General features: G+C 43.5%; 1 protein-coding gene across 1 annotated transcript; it reads right to left on the reverse strand.

The window, feature by feature from the left end:
• Positions 1–2,868: 2,868 nt before the first annotated feature.
• On the reverse strand, positions 2,869–13,535 carry fzd4 (frizzled class receptor 4). Its single transcript, XM_080460503.1, has 6 exons — positions 12,834–13,535; positions 8,800–8,937; positions 8,306–8,692; positions 8,025–8,170; positions 7,191–7,438; positions 2,869–6,548 (listed from the first exon to the last, which is right to left on the reverse strand). The coding sequence occupies exons 1-6, from the start codon at positions 13,092–13,094 to the stop codon at positions 6,130–6,132; spliced, it is 1,599 nt and encodes a 532-aa protein (XP_080316629.1). The 5' UTR covers positions 13,095–13,535; the 3' UTR covers positions 2,869–6,129.
• Positions 13,536–16,186: the final 2,651 nt, after the last annotated feature.

Below are 16,186 nucleotides of genomic sequence, written 5' to 3' on the forward strand. Positions count from 1 at the left end.
GATTTACAAATCCTCCTTGCACCGTACTGGCTCCTGAGCCAAGGCGGCTACGTCACCCAGAATACCCAGTGGTGGCCATTACTCAAAACTATTCATACAACATAGACGCGGAGCGGAGTGGGAAAACTATTTCAACATAGCTGAGAGGGAACAGCTGCAGTGTTCTGCTGTTGGATGATGACAGATTTCTCTCTTCCCTTTTTGCTTGATCCCAGTGTTTTTGCTCCCTCCGTTCTTTTTGTTGCCTTTGTGTCAATATACTCTCATGCCTCGATCGATTGTTTTTGCTTTATCTTACCGCTCTGACTTCCGATGTTCTCTCACCGCCTCTCTCTCAATCTCTTTGCGTCAACTTCATCGGTGCATACGCACAACTCAGCAGACAAACCTACCCCTTGCAGTACTATGTGCACACAATGACACACAGGGGAGCCCTGCGGTCTCATGGAAAAACAATGAGTCCTGAGAAGGTCCTTTCACGGTTATGCTGTTTGTGAACACAGTTGTACAAAGAGTGTTTTGTCTTTCCGTGTGCACAGTTGAGTTGGTCGTGTCCAAATGACACCGGAGGAGCATTTAACCAGAGCTTTATGCTGTAAATTTGTCCTTTGAGAATATGGTTAACGTTTAACACATTGTAGGGCCGTCTTTGGAAAGTGAAACAGAAAATCCTGACCTCGGTTGTTATTGAAGGATAGAACCAAGGATGTAAGCAGCAGAAGATACTTTCATCTTCATCACTGCTTTAGCCAATTCACAGTTGTGAGAGCTGCATTTAATCCCGGCTGACGATGGGCAGAGTCAAGGTAACCGTGTATGGAGAGGTTTTCCACTCCATCACGGAGCGAACACAAACATGGAACGAAACTTAGCCTCACGCACAAAGGACGAACATGCAAACTCTGCACAAAAGCTCGGTCGAAAACACTGTTTGCGCTGAAAATGATTTCACTAAAACCTTGTGCAACTATGAGGTTCGTTGTAGAGAGAAAAACTTTTTCCCACGACCTGTTTCTAAATATGACTGATTTCCTTTTGGATTTGAAAAAGCACAGAAGCAATGAAAAAGCCGTGTCTGGATTGAGAAACCTGGAAACTCAATTCTTTGTGACATTCGTTGGAAAAGACTTGATCGCTTTATGCTGTTCAAAGTGAATGCACAGATAAGCAATGTCCACCTTTTAAGGTGTACAGTCGACTGCATTTACCTCCCGTTTTTTTTCTGCCTGCAAACAGGCTTGTTTTTAGTTTTTTTTCCTTTTTTTTCGGGTGCATGCACTTTTTCTGCATGTGTCTGTGTGTTTTAATGGAGCCACATCTGGAAACAATAGAGCAGTGAATGCTGTCACTTTTCCTTTACCTCAGGCTTTTGAGTGTGCTCTAAAACAAACACTCAATTCACTCACGGTAAATTACAGGAAGGCAATCTGAGCTGCAGACTTAAGATATTTGGACTCTCTCTCTCTCTCTCTCTCTCTCTCTCTCTCTCTCTCTCTCTCTCTCTCTCTCTCTCTCTCTCTCTCTCCCTCGTTTGCCGACACGCGCACAGACACACAAACATGCCCAGAATTAATCAGGTTCTCCAGATGCAATAATACCTCTGCCACTGGCCAGTAACTTTTGTTTGTGTTTGTATGAAGTAAAAATGACAACTAAATTTGAAGTGAGAGTGGGTGTACCTCCGCTCCTCTGTGTCGGCGTAAGTCGGTCCAAAACCTTTGAGCGTGACACATTTGTGGTCTGATGTGTGAAGACTAAAATACTGGAACCCACAACAATTTTCAGGTTTTTACAGGATTTCGCTGTGGTTTTATGGTGAATGTTATATTTGGGTAATGGTCAGCATTTAGTTAGTTGTGATGGATAATAGGTAAGGGAATGCATTTTTTTTTTTTTTTTCAATCAGCGGGCCTGCAAATGTGTGTTGCCTTGTTCTTCTTTACCCAAACCTGATGGAAGAGGCACCCACGAGGACCCATGGACTCAATTTTGTATAATCAGAAGAAAACAAGAAATTTCTTCTTGATTTAGAGCAAGTCTGCAGGAAAGGAATGCAAGTCAATCTGTTGTCCACATAAGTCATAAAAGCATAATGTGTGTGTGTGTGTGTGTGTGTGTGTGTGTGTGTGTGTGTGTGGGTCCCTGCTGATGAGCTGAGGTTGAGGCTACAGTAACATTTACACAGTGTAATCATCGTGTTCCCACTGTGGATCTCGTACAAACCCAGTGGTAAAACCGCACCATCGTGTTTAAAAGCATATATGTTTAACAAGAGATACAGCGGAGATCAGAGATTTGTCAAGCTTTTGGGTTTAGCTGTTAAAAAACAATTAGTTTGGAATTTATTTTACCAGACAAGAAGTGGCAGTATTGTTCAAGACCGCAAGTGGAAGTTTTATGAAATTAAACCCAAGACACAAATCCCTCTCTAGTTCACGCATGTTAATGGGAGCTCTCATCAGACTTTAAATGTCACCAAGAGTAGATATGTGCAGGTTGTGCTGTAAATTTGGAATTGGGAAGTAATGAAGTTGGATGTGTAACTTTGTTTTAAGGTATACATTTGAGTGCCTTTGCCTCCCTTGTCCTTCTGTCTGTGAAAATGATCTTAAGTTTGTAAACATGCTTCTCTGTGCATGCCGCCTTTCTGCATCGGCCTGTGTGTTTTAGTGAAGCCACATATGGAAATCAAAATCTGCTGCTTTGAAGTTGATATAAAGATGGGAAATGTGTTTTCTAGATGTTAATCAAGCTTCATCAGCTAATTTTGACTGAGAATCAAAGTGGAAAATAATAAGCTTCCGATTTAATTCAATATTCACACTTGTACATATCAATGAATGACCACATGTATAAACAAGTCAGCATATTGGAAACCAAAAAGTTTTTTTTTTATTCATCTTCTTCTGATACAAAAGTGTTTTTTTTAAATAACAACTTTTAAAACTTTTGTCACTTTTTACAAGGATAAATTAGCAATTTCTTTATAATACATTGAGGACAATGAGTTTTCTACACAAGGCTGAAGTCTAGACTTTAAAAGGTTGCGGATCAAAGTACGTGAACTGACCCCAGCTATGATTCCCAACTGGATTTAAAAAAAAAATAATAATAAAAAATTACAAATCTGCATCAGCGGTGGTTCTCAGTCTTCATGAACTGTGACACACACACACACACACACACACACACACACACACACACACACACACACACACACACACACACACACACACACACACACACACACACACACACACACACACACACACACACACAGTCTCCATGTTTCAAGGCACATTCTGTGATTGTTTGGAAAAGTTACCTGAAGCTCAGCGTGGTCATGAGAGGAAGCAGCCAAAACATTAAGTTTCAGAGGGAGAACTGCATTAGCTGAGAGGGGAGGTGGTCAGAGGTTAATTCAATTCACTTTAAGTGAATGTCATGTTTATTCTACTTTGGAAAAAGTGTGCCAAGGTATGCTGGTCTCTGTTTTTTTCTTTTCAAGTTCTAAGTTTCACTAGAACCACCAAACCTATCTGTGAATGAAAACCGGATTTATAATGACCACATTTCAGAGGAAAAACAGACAGCTGCCAGTATCTTTCTAACAACTACGCTAGAAATAGATGTGACGGGCTGCGTGAGGCACTACCTGGTTAAAGATGAACAGTTTTGACCTCTAAAGAGCCAGAGCATGAATTAAACTACTCAAATACAGGCGGCATGTTGTGAGACACAGCACCCGTTTCATAAACACAAAAACTCACTGAGAGAGCAGAGCTTTGTTAAGATTGTCTGGCAAACGTACGGCACACAGGAGCAGTTTCAGAGTGGGGACAGTTCGATTTGTTCTTATGGTTATTAGGAGAATGACAACCATTAAAAACCAATGCGCGAGACAATAAGCCATGTGTCTATCCTTCATCAGATTGTGAAATAATAATAATCATTTTAAAAAAAAGTCTTCCAAGGAGGGCTTGATTGTCTGGGAAATGAGCCTTCATGCATCAGACATGGCTAACGAGACACAACCTGGCAGGGGAGCAATGAGATCATCAGACAGACATGTTAACTAATGGTGCCAAATTCACTGTGCCGCTTCAGTGAAAGAGAGGGGGAGAAAGAAGAAAAAAAAGAAAGAAGAAAAAGAAAGTCTCCACAGACAATGACAGATTGGATGCAGATAGCGATCACAATGTGGACATGGGAATATTACATTTGTGGAAACTCACTCATGTATGCATACACAGACCTGCACGACAGTCTGGATGAACGTGACGCTGACCCCAACCGAAGAGAGAAGTACTATGTCCATCTCATCTAATCCTGCAGGATTCATTCCAGGATTATGGTGTGTGCAGTCGGGAACTCAAAAGTCACCAGCTGGGAAAGTCTTGTTTCACAGTTGGGAGCGTTCACATGATAAGAAGAAATGGCCAACAAGGAATGCACCATGAAAATGTGCAGATAAATGACAATTAATGTTGTCATTGCAACACATGGATCATGTGATGATGCTTGTACGGTCAGTATTATTGATAAAGGTCACTTCACAAAGGTTTTTTTTTTTTTTTTGGTAGCTAGCTACATTGACTGGCTGTCTCAACTTGAACTGTGATAACATTTATCATTGAGCAATAAACTACTGATGCTCTGAGAAGCGTTCCGCTGTATATTCCCCCAAGAAATCATTCACTTTCCGGTTATGTATGTACGCGGCGAAGAATGTCAACACTGAAGGGAATTTAATAAGGAAAAACTCATCCTACATTCATAGACGGTAACTTGTGTTTGAATGGTTTTGTTTTAAAGGCGACGAGTGATCACATTCTCGCTATTATTTTGTAAAATCCTCACATTACTATGAGTACTGAATAGGTCTGACAATCCTTTGTAACTGCATGATGATTTTTGGCACGATTGTCTAATAACCTCTTAATTCCTCAACCTGCCCCGGGATCGTCTGTTTGGAAAAGAGCAGAGGGGGTAATTAAATTTCCTGGATTTCATGGTAACTCAAGAGCCTATACAGTACATGGTTTCCAGGAAGGCTGCACACATCATTAGACATTAGCAGAGCCTCTCATTGACTGCTGAAGAAAAACACAGAGGCCTACCTTTCCCAGATGCCTTAGCGCATCCACATTTACGAGGCAGTAAAAAGGCACAGCTGGTATTCCCAAGATTTTGTCTTATGAAGTTGTTTTTCTGTGGCGCCAGTGACGTGTCGCCGAACTCATCGGCTTGTGTGGATGCAAATGTGCTGTATCGTGATTTCCTATCAGTCCCACAACCGTTGTCCCAACACTTCACATCTTACATAATAATAGTGCATCATTGCAGCTTTGTGCTGGTTTCCTAAACACGTGGGGCCTTTAACATAACCCACAACATTCGTTTTTTTTTTTTTTGTATTCTGTTATTCACAAAAAGGCATGTTTGCAAAGAGTTTGCAATCGTATGGCAACATTTCAGACTTTCACATTAGACAAATTTCAAATTCAATGTGGAAGGGGATTTTAAATCATTAATTGCTTTGAGGGACACTTCAGCCTACATCTTTAAAATCTCCAGTGTAAAAAAAATTTTTTTTTTAAATCTTCAAAAAGACCGTTAAAAGACAGCGGCATGCGCTGCTGTGTCCCAGAGTCCGTCTCTTCTGCGGGAAGCTCTGGAGGAAAGAGAGACAGAGGTAGACATGGTGCTATACAAAATTTTAGGCGTGTCCCCGTCTGCATATTGGCGCTTCCGTTCTGCCTTTTCCGTCTCTCTTCTTCCTCATTCTCTGCGCTTTCGCCACCTCTCTGAGCAAAACAAGATGAACGGAGGTAGAGCGGCTAAAGCTGCTGCTCATGCATGACTCAGTCCTCTTCTTCTGCTGGAAGCAAGAGTGTCGACTGTACAGGAGCGCGTGTGATACCTTCACATCCAGTGGCTTTTTTTTTTTTTTGTCGTTGTTGTTTATTTCTTAGGAAAAAGTCCTGCAACGTTCCTGTATCACATTTTTCATCTCCCTTGCATCTTCTGAAACGTCGACCTCTCCGTCCTTCGTTTTGCAGAGTGAGCTCACGTGAGAGAGAAGCGTGTCGAACTTCAATCCTGTCCTGTTCGCTCTTCTGTCCCTCCTCACACCACAGTCTCATTGCCCTTTCCTGGTTTGATCCAGCCCTCGCCCGGCGCCCTTTTCCCGCCTCGGCTGGCTCTGCTGTCTCTGAGCAGGCGAGCGGAGCAGCGCTGCCAGGTGTGGAGGGTTTTCGCCGACCAGATCCACATGCCCGACGTGATGCCAACCAGCAGCGACATGAAGATTCGAAGCATCTCGGATGCCACGTATGAGTCTCGGGGGCTGGCCCTGAACTCCCCCCAGTGGGAGAGCTGGTAGAGGTAACAGCCAATGACGGTGGATGCTGGAACAGTGTAAAGAACGGAAAACACTCCAATCTTCACCATTAATCGCTCCAGCTTGTCTGTCTTGGCGCCGTCCTTCTGCAGATTGGAGCGGATCTTGAAAAGAGCCACAAGGCCTGCGCAGATGAACAGAGTTCCTGCGGGGGGAAGTCAGAAGCAGCTGTAGTTTAGAGCCGATTACATAGAGAGAAATATCATTAGAATGTGTTTATAAATTTATATACACATGAATGGATAGATAGCTATAGACATATGCTTGATTTGGCACACATTTTACCCCGGCTGCCTATCTTGTTTGGGTCCAAGGGTTTCACTCAGAATGATGACCCATCAGCAAGGGAATTCTAACCAGTGAACTTCAGGTTAAAAGTTTGATTAAAGACCCTCTAGCTTGCCTCTCGCCTCAAATACACTGTGCATATAGGTACAGCTGCATCTCCAAATCCTTCATTATCAGTAAAGTTAGTTTTTACATTCTTATTGTGATGATTTTTTTTTTTTTTAAAAAGAAAAAGAAAAAGAGTAGAGTAAAAAAGTATAAAAACATTTTCAATATTGTATTTTTTTTTTTTTCATGACATATAAAGTAGATTAATGGAGCCTGAAACAAAAAGGCTTGAAATATTTTAGTTTATGTGTAAAAAAAAAGCTAATTAAATTATGAGAGAAAACAAACTTTACCATTGTGTTAATATGTTAAGATATGTTAAGATTCACCTATAGGTGTCAAAAAGCAAGATATACATGGATATATTTGATAACAATATGAATGTAATTACCAATGAGAAGGTATGTGGCCAGTGGTGCCACCACGAAGCCTGTGAGCGCCTCCTGCTGCTGATTGCCCACATAGCACAGTCCAGTCAGGTCATCTGCGTCCACAAGTCTCATAATGAGGATGACGATGGTTTTAACAGCTGGGATGGCCCACGCTGCTATGTGGAAGTAGGAACTGTGCATTTCGATAGCCTCATGGCCCCATTTCAGTCCAGCTGCCAGGAACCAGGTGAGGGTCAGGATCACCCACCTGAAAGGAGATGCAGTAAGATGAAGTGTGAAGCCAAGAAATGAAGGCAGAAACTGGGAGGGTGGTGAACAAACTTTGCTGTCTAATTTTTTTCGGAGACACGTGGAGTCTCCAGTTGAATTCCAGTGACACCGGATGGTTGCAAGTTAAGTATTAGGGATCATTTTTAGGAGTCAGCACAGACCTCAATTCTATGTCCTTCCAAAATGTTTCGGGAATGGAGACAAACAGGAAATCAGAGGCCAAGTGGAAAGGAAGACAAAGAGCAACAACAGAGCGTGTCCTCAATGCAACATAAGTGGCCCATTCACCTTTTGTGCAATCGTGAAATTAATCCAACTAGTGCAGAGGTTATGAGACAGGATAGGTAGATTTTAAAGAAAACAGGATGCAAGTCTCGTGTTCCAATTGTTCCATCACAGGCCGTTCACAATGGCTGATGACAATGGTCAAAATAGGACAAGAGGACAGGGACTTGATACCATAAAACGTGTGTGTGTGTGTGTGTGTGTGTGTGTGTGTGTGTGTGTGTGTGTGTGTGTGTGTGTGTGTGTGTGTGTGTGTGTGTGTGTGTGTGTGCACTAACCAGAGGGAGGAGGCCATGCCAAAGAAATAGAGAAGGAGGAAGACTATGGCACAGCCGGTGCTCTTCAGACCTTCTTGTACCAGAATTGGCATGGCGGCAGCATCCAGGTCACATGAAACACGTTCTCTCCCAAGTGTTAGCCGTACCTACAAAATAATACAAGGGAGGAAATTAAATGCAAGAAAATTTATTTTCATTGTCAAACTCTTTTGAAAAACAAAAAACATAATTCACACGTTTTGACCAACAGTCTATTTGAGCTATGCTTATCGACGACTCACCAGGTAGGCAACGCTGTACAGATTGCAGCACATGGAGAGGAAAATGATGGGCCTCTCCGGGTAGGAGAAACGCTGTGAATCCAGGAGAAACGTCAGGACGGTCAGAGTGGTGGACAGGAAGCACAGAGCGGCCCACACCGCCATCCACGCGTCTGTGAAGACTTTGGCCCCTCGCCTGTAGAGTCCGCTGTCATAGCCGCACTGGAGGGTGCAGCTTTCAGTCTGTTTAAGCCAGGTGTACTGGTCAGGCGCAGACCCCAGGGCCTGACACTCTTCCTGGTGGGGAGGGTGGCGCACAGGTTGATAGGGAGGGTCTTCATCCCCCGGACCCTCCATGCACATGTGGTTGTGGTCATTTTGAGGAGGAAAAAGGCTGCAGTTTAACACCTAAAGGGTAAGCACAATGACAAAAAAATAAATAAAATAAAAATCTTTCACGTGGCCATTGATCTCTAAATATCTTAATAATGAAAATAACTTGTGAAGTGAGTTACCTCTGGCCATATGAAGCCGAATTCATGGAGCACCGGGAGGCATTTTCTCTTAACAGACAGACACATACTTCCACATGGACCAATGGGGATGGGAACCTTGTCCGTGCACATGGGCACATAAACCGAGCACAGGAAGAACTGCAACAAAACAGAAAATATAGCATTACAAAATGAACAAGCAAAACTGATAATACAGTGAAAGAAATCCACGGTTCACTTCTGGGTTTGGCGGAGCGTGTGTATAGTTTGCATATTCTCCCTGTACATGTGAAGATTTACACACTTGAAGTTAATTGATTTCTCTAAAATGCCCCAAAATATGAAATTGGTTAACTGTCTGTCTTTGCCTTATGATGGAATAGTGACCTGTGCGGGGTGCGCGCTGCCTTTTGGCAGCGTCTACGCAGAGATCGACTGAAGCTCCATGTGACCCCAAGTAGGATAAAATGCACGGATGGACTGTGCACGTGGAAATGACATTTTTCTTCTTCTCAAAGAAAACAGAAGCCGACGACTGCTGTGAGTGGAATGAAATATAACAGTACCACCGGTTCAGACAGTGGAGACACAGCAAGAATGACAGCTACACAATGTTGTGTTTTATTTCGCTGCATTCACTTTGATCTGCTTTCGTTAAATCAAACTGTGAAGCAGGAGGTAAACCGTGCCAGTGCCGTGGTGCTCGTTAAAAGAAGTGGAAAAAAAAAAAAAAGAGTGCAGAGGATGCCCCGTGGGCCAATCTTTCTGTGTGTTACAGCAGGATTACAGCTGGTGGATAGCTACACCCTGCACTCCCACATGTGGTTCCTCCATCTACATGCTCATATACGTCTCGCTCTCCTGCTGCCGTTTCTGCCTTAACTTTCACTACGTTGCATCACCTCTACTATGTGGTGGGCCTCTATTTTCACCCCTAATCCAAAAGCTGTACGATTTGAGTCAAGACAACCAAAGCAAACACCGACCTGCTCCAAGGTTACGCACACATACACACAACTCTGCATCTTCAAAAACAATCTGTGGACTTAACAACACTGGGGGCATGTGCCATGTAATGCTGCATAATCCCCCTAATCCGTGGCTCAGTTTGCTCTGTCCCATGGCAATGGTTTTGAAATAGACATCTATGTCGAGGTTATAAAGATAGAGGACAGTCTGGAGTCACATTTGACTGCTCTGGGGTGGAAAAGCTGCGAGGGAAGAGGCACTCTGGGGTTACAGGAGGTAGCAATTTAAAGTGATTTCATGCATTTTACAGTAAAATCAGTATGAAGCCAGGGTGTCAAATTGTGCCAGGCTTGTGATATGAAAATTCATGGAAGCAGAAAGTACATTTTTACTCAAGTAGCCTGAGCGAAAGGAAACAAACATCAGCTCCAGGCCCTTGGACTGTGTGATCCCCCGCCCCCCCCAAGAAAAAAATTGTTAGGGTAAAGAGTTTGCTTCTGTTTCTCATTTTAAAAATACCAAAATATCTACTGGAAACTAATGAGAACTAAATGTAATGGGCTGGCAGCCTTGGCCCAGTGATAGACCAACCCCAGCTTGAAATAAGCCCTTGAATAGAGCCCAGATGAAAGATGAGTCCAAGAAGGGTGTCAAGGTTGGGAAATAAATACACAGGGAAGTGTTAAACAAATCTCTCTGTCTGCAAGAGTTTATTTGCAAAGTCAGCGTAAAAATAGTCCATCTGCGCACAGTGTGTTATGTTTGTAACATAAAAGTTACATTTTAACTCGGTTAATAGAGCAGGGTGCCTCTCAATCGGAAGGCTGCAGGTCCAATTCCCTATCTGGCCACGTGTCAAAGTATCCTTGAGCAAGACACTGAACTCCAAACTGCTCCTTAATGGATGGACTGAGCGCCTTGCATGGCAGCCACCTCCTGTGGTGTGTGTGTGTGTGTGTGTGTGCGTGCGTGCGTGCGTGCGTGCGTGCGTGCGTGCGTGCGTGCGTGTGTGTGTGTGTGAATGAGTGAATGTGATTAATGATGTAAAACATTTTGGGGATTGCTCAAGCGCTGGAAAAAATGCTATATAGGACTGGACTTTTGCACCCCTACCAAAAAGAAAAGTCCATGAATATAACTTTGAGACAGTCTGTACTCACAGCGGGGGACTGCATGATGGAAAAATCATTTATCTTGACACAGAGAACTTGCAATAAACCCTTAGTTTGTCACACGACTCTCTGATCGGGCCGTAGCGCAGCTTTATCTCTGCAAATTGAGCAGACCGGCTGCTCCTCAGACCGTATCATGTTTCTCACAACAAATAAAGAATCTTTGTTCCTGAAATCCACCACAGGCTACTTGTCCAGGGTAATTTGTGGCCTGTTGAAATGAAATCAACCTTTTGAGATTAACAAACACGCCCCCACCCCCAACCCGTGTTCTGCCAGTCTGAGGGCTGCTCTATGCGCTCACACGTTCACTAAACTTTATAAAAGCAGATGATGTTAGATAATATGCACCACGGTTTCTAGTGTCTCTCACGGTGAGTTATGCGTACTCGACCAGTAGCGGCCATGTAACACATTCTGGGTGTTTTCCCCCGACCGTTGGTAACCCGAGTGCTGTCACTTCACTGCTAAAAGCTGCTCAGGTTACCCGTCAGGAAGCCTCCCATTAGAGCAAATGTTAGGTGATACGGCTCCTCTGTTCCCTTTCCCCCTCTTTAGCATGTGGGTTAGAGAGAGGGAGAGAGAGAGAGAGAGAGAGAGAGAGAGAGAGAGAGAGAGAGGGAGAGAGAGAGGAGAAACTTGGGTGTCAGCTAAACTTACAGAACATTTTATGAGTGTAGCTTGGTTTTATGCTGCAGTTGCTCTTTGCCTCAAACCTGTGAGTCAATTATTAAATTAAAAAAGAAAAGAAGAAAAAAAAATGAAGCAATTTCATGCTTTTCACTCTCATGAAAACAATTGAGGGAAATCACAAACCACTGAAAGCTGGACCAATGGTGCATATATGGAAATCTGTAAAAGATACCAAGTTGGGAAGTCCCATTTCCTGACTGGGAATGTTCTAAACCAAACAGTCAACCACTTTGCTACATCTGCAGATAAATGACAAATAAGGCTGTCATCATCAATCATTGCCAGCATGAAGATGAAATAGAAAGGAGCTACATAGGCAAGGCTATCAAGTCATGTCTATTTTCATTTAAACAGAAGTAATTAGTTTTATTATTACAGAGTACATCACAAAGAAATCTTTTTAATTTTGATGGAGAAATTCTGCAATATTGATTTATGTCATATCAGCTTTTCCGGGCTCTGAAAAACAAAGTATGAACTTTCCCGTTAGAGAGTATTGGGATGTACTTTATCCCATTCGGATATTGAACTGAAAGAGATAGATATAATCATATTATTACATCTAAAAGAATTGCTTTTAAATTAAACAAACAAACAACAACAGAGTTCCAAAAAATAACTACCACTTTCGTACACTTTTATTTATATGCTTCAAAATCTGTTGCGTCACTGCTCAGTCCAAATATAGTACGTTAAAAAAAAAGTCAGAGGCATATAATTGGGCCAATCAAAATGAATCAAACAAGCTGCATTTTGTCTTGTGACACTGAAGGCAGCATTGTGGAGGAGGGTACAGTGCATGTCAGTGGACATTCAGCTGTTGTGTGGGGCATGAACTCAGAGTGTCAACAGAGGGACATTTTCAATGAAATTAGCATGACCGGCTGGCACAACAGGAAGGCGAGGGGACCACCGCCTCTTCCCTCCTCCCCTTATTTTAACTCCACTGGAATCAACTTACGGGATATTATCGCTGGCACCATCAGTCTGAAAAGTTAGTTATTGCTGGTCGCTCCCTGTCATGTGCTCTGGGACCACACTGATCCTGTGCGTCAATTTGCGCGCACACGCACACACAAATAGAGCAGACTCTCTAGAGTCAGACGTGCTTTTTTGAGCCCGCTGCAACTCTAAATCCGTGCATTGCATAGAGCGTGTATTTTTAATGTCAAACTTTATTGCGTTGTGTGTGTGTGTGTGTGTGCGCGTGCCCCCCGGTACCTTGAGTTGACTGGAGCAGCCGTACTGGATGAGCGGCGTGAACGTGGTCAGCTGCAACTCCGCGTCCGACTGCAGCACGTTGCCCACAAGATTGGGCATCTTGGTGACATTGTAGCCGAGACCCTGGCACATGCTGATCCGGATCGGGTCACAGGTCATCTCCTCCACCTCGTCCCCGAAAGCCGTGGCCCCGCGCAGCCCAGACAGGAGGAGCAGGAGGGCTGCAGCCCCCGTGAGCGATACCACCATCACCCCGGGCATGGTCACCCACACGTACCGGCAGACTGCCCTCCTTTACTCCGTAGAACGTTGACACGCGTGATTATCTCCCGGGACACACTTTGTGTGACTTGGGTTTTGCCTCGCAAAGTGCGACGCGTGTTTGTGGTCCAGCAGCAGGAGAGGCGCGCGTGTAGAGTCCGTGCGTATCGGAGGTTAAAGTATCCCACCCTGAGCCATTCAACACGAATATCCACTTGATCAGATAGATCAAAAACACACTTTCAGTCAAAACAAAACGCGTGTGTGTTGTGAAAAAAAGAAATCTGCTACATTCTGATAAAATCCCCTGATAAAGTCCTTTACGCGTTGTTTCATGAGGGGGAAAAAATACGCAGCGCAGCGTCCACATACACAGCAGCTCTGCTTTTTGCGCTTACTGCCTGCAAGCGTCCAGCACTAAACTTTATTGTGTCTGTGAAGAGTGACTGTTTTTTCCCCGTCCTGAAAAGAGCTCGACCAATCCATGCGCCAGAGTTGGATTTCCCTGACCAACCCCTGGCCAGGAGGGCGGGATCCGGGAGAAAAATAGAAAAGCCAGCCTCATCGACTCCCCTCTCCCCACCAATCTTTCTCCCCCTTTCTCCTTTCTTTTTGCATTTTGCCTTCTCCTGTCTCATTTCCATCCTTTTCTTTCTCCCTTCCTCCTCTCCTGCAAAGAAAATCAGTGAGCTTTGTCCAACTAATTTGGGAAATATGCAGAACCTGTATTTATGCTTTGGCTGATGTGGCTTCCCTGTATTTATGTTGGCTGTATTTTTAGAAAACACACTTTTGAAAAAGTCGATTTGTTTAGTGTGTATTTTGATTTCTTTTTATTCCACTGCCTAATGGTCTTTTAAGGTAGTCGAGAGCTTCACTGCAGGTTCTACTCCCCCTTTTCTCTAAAGCCCCATAAGCTCTAAGTGCTCATGACATTGTAATTGAAAGTAGGGCCTTAAGTGATGTTAAAGCGTTTAAAATCTGCTTTGCATTGCAATGAATGCTCATACTGGACAGGTTTTGTTTGCTGATGGCACCCTAGGAAAAAGATCTTTTTTTTAAAGGCATGAAACCAGCAGTGAAAAGTGTCGTTTTGGCTTTTCTGCGCTGCGAGTGGACTTGGGTGAGAGAATGTTTGGATTGTTCCTAACAGTCTGGCAGGAGTGAAGCAGGGAATACCTGATTTGGGATTCCTTCCAAGAGAATTTGTACAATACTGAAACCGCTGCGGCATCTGCCAGGTGTAATCAAGTCAACGAACCACAAGAGCTTTTAACATACAACACACAGGTGAACACACACTCAGATGTCACTTTCACCAAACTTTAAACTGATCGAGTTTCAAATCAGATTCTAATGCAGATAAACAGGGATACACGCAGTACAAAAACCGTCATTCAAAGCAATCAGATCCTCTGTTTGAGCAGAACTTCCCATGTTTAATGCATTCTTTGTCTAAGTCTCAAATCCCCCTATCCAGTTACTTGAAATGACCCATCATGACAGCCAGAAACACGCACTTTATACAGCTCACAGATGAAGAAGAAACTTTTAGTCTGACTGCCTGTTTAATCTCAAACCTGGTCTGTTATCTACTGACACGAAACTGCAAAACATGAGACAAACAGAAAAATATCAAGGCTTTGAAGTTGTGTCACAACTAAAGATAACATTGAAATGATTTGGGAAAACTAAGAAAAAGAAATTAAGTTTGTGCATCAGCATTTTTTTTCCATTCCTCTTGGTATTCTCCTCCCAGAGCTATTTTGCTGGAGTTGCTGTTGATAAGAAAGTTGCGCGGATGTTAAAATCATGAGTGTACGGCAGCAGTGGAGGTGGGCTGTCTGGTGCTGCTGTGCATTACACTACGATCTGAAGTGACACTTGATTGGCAGCATCAGTGACCTTTCAACCTGGCCACCCCAGCCCCCAACACACAGGCTCTCTCGCCCTCATATTCACAAACACCCCCCCCCCCCCCCCCCCCCCCCCCCCCCCCCCCCGGCTGCTCCCCAGCTGAACCCGGGGTCAAGCCCCCCAAGTAATTAGCACTGAGCTGAAACAATAGTGCGCCGAGGAGCTGATGGTTATCAGGGGAGTGGTCAGTGTGAGCACATGCATTGCAAAAGAAAGAAGTGAATGAATGGAAATGAGAAATTGAGAAATCTTGGGACCAAACTTCCTCATGAAAGACTGATTCAAGTACTTGTATTTGTGTGTGTGTGGGGGGGGGGGGTAGTGATCCAAGTACGCAGAGTTAAACTGAGGTAAGTTGCAGCGGCACATTAGCAGCCCGAGCCGAGAGCCCTTTGTTTACTTTCACGGTAGAGTGTGAATAGCAGGGTTGAGCACACAACGTGTTGGGACTGACAGACTAATGAGCATCACACTGAACAGATAATGACCACAGTTACTCTAGAAGCTGTAAAACGTCTGAGTTCATCATAAAATGAACTTGTTCATTGAAAAAACAGCCTTTATTTCTTATTGATATTTCTCTGCTATGTAAAGAAGAGGGAACTATTCAACATGGACCATGTGCAGAAGTATTAATACACCAAGCTGGTGCAGTTTCTAAATTTTCACATCTGTTCATCTCCAAGTTTTCTAAATGAATTAAGTTTGTACTTTGATTTTTTTTTTTTTTTTGCTATCCTACTTTTATGAACAAACCACTTTCTGACCAAACCAGTAATCAGCTGTGGAAGGAAATGAAGCTGCCAGTGTTTGGGTTAGCCCAAGCATAACATAAACATCTAGAGTGACTGGGTAATTGATGGTGACTGTATGAAAATCTGTTTCACGGCTGCATAGTCGTGCTCTGGATACTGTAAATATCAAATCAGAGCAGATTAAAATGATCATGCAAGATGTCGAAGGCTGACGAGTTGCAGACAGCCGGGTCATTATTAGTAGCAATCTATCCTGTTCAATGATAGTGCGATGATTAAACTGCTATTTTGATGTAATCGATTTACACATTTCCCTGCTGGTTGCTGAAACATGAGGTCCGGGTGAGAGTTCCTGTTTTGCGAGCTGAGTGGTGCTGATTCCCACTGCTGTAGGCCAAGCAAAAAATAGTCAGGGCTTTC

Source organism: Lipophrys pholis, assembly GCF_963383615.2.
Source record: "Lipophrys pholis genome assembly, chromosome: 3".
Lineage (NCBI taxonomy): Eukaryota > Metazoa > Chordata > Actinopteri > Blenniiformes > Blenniidae > Lipophrys > Lipophrys pholis.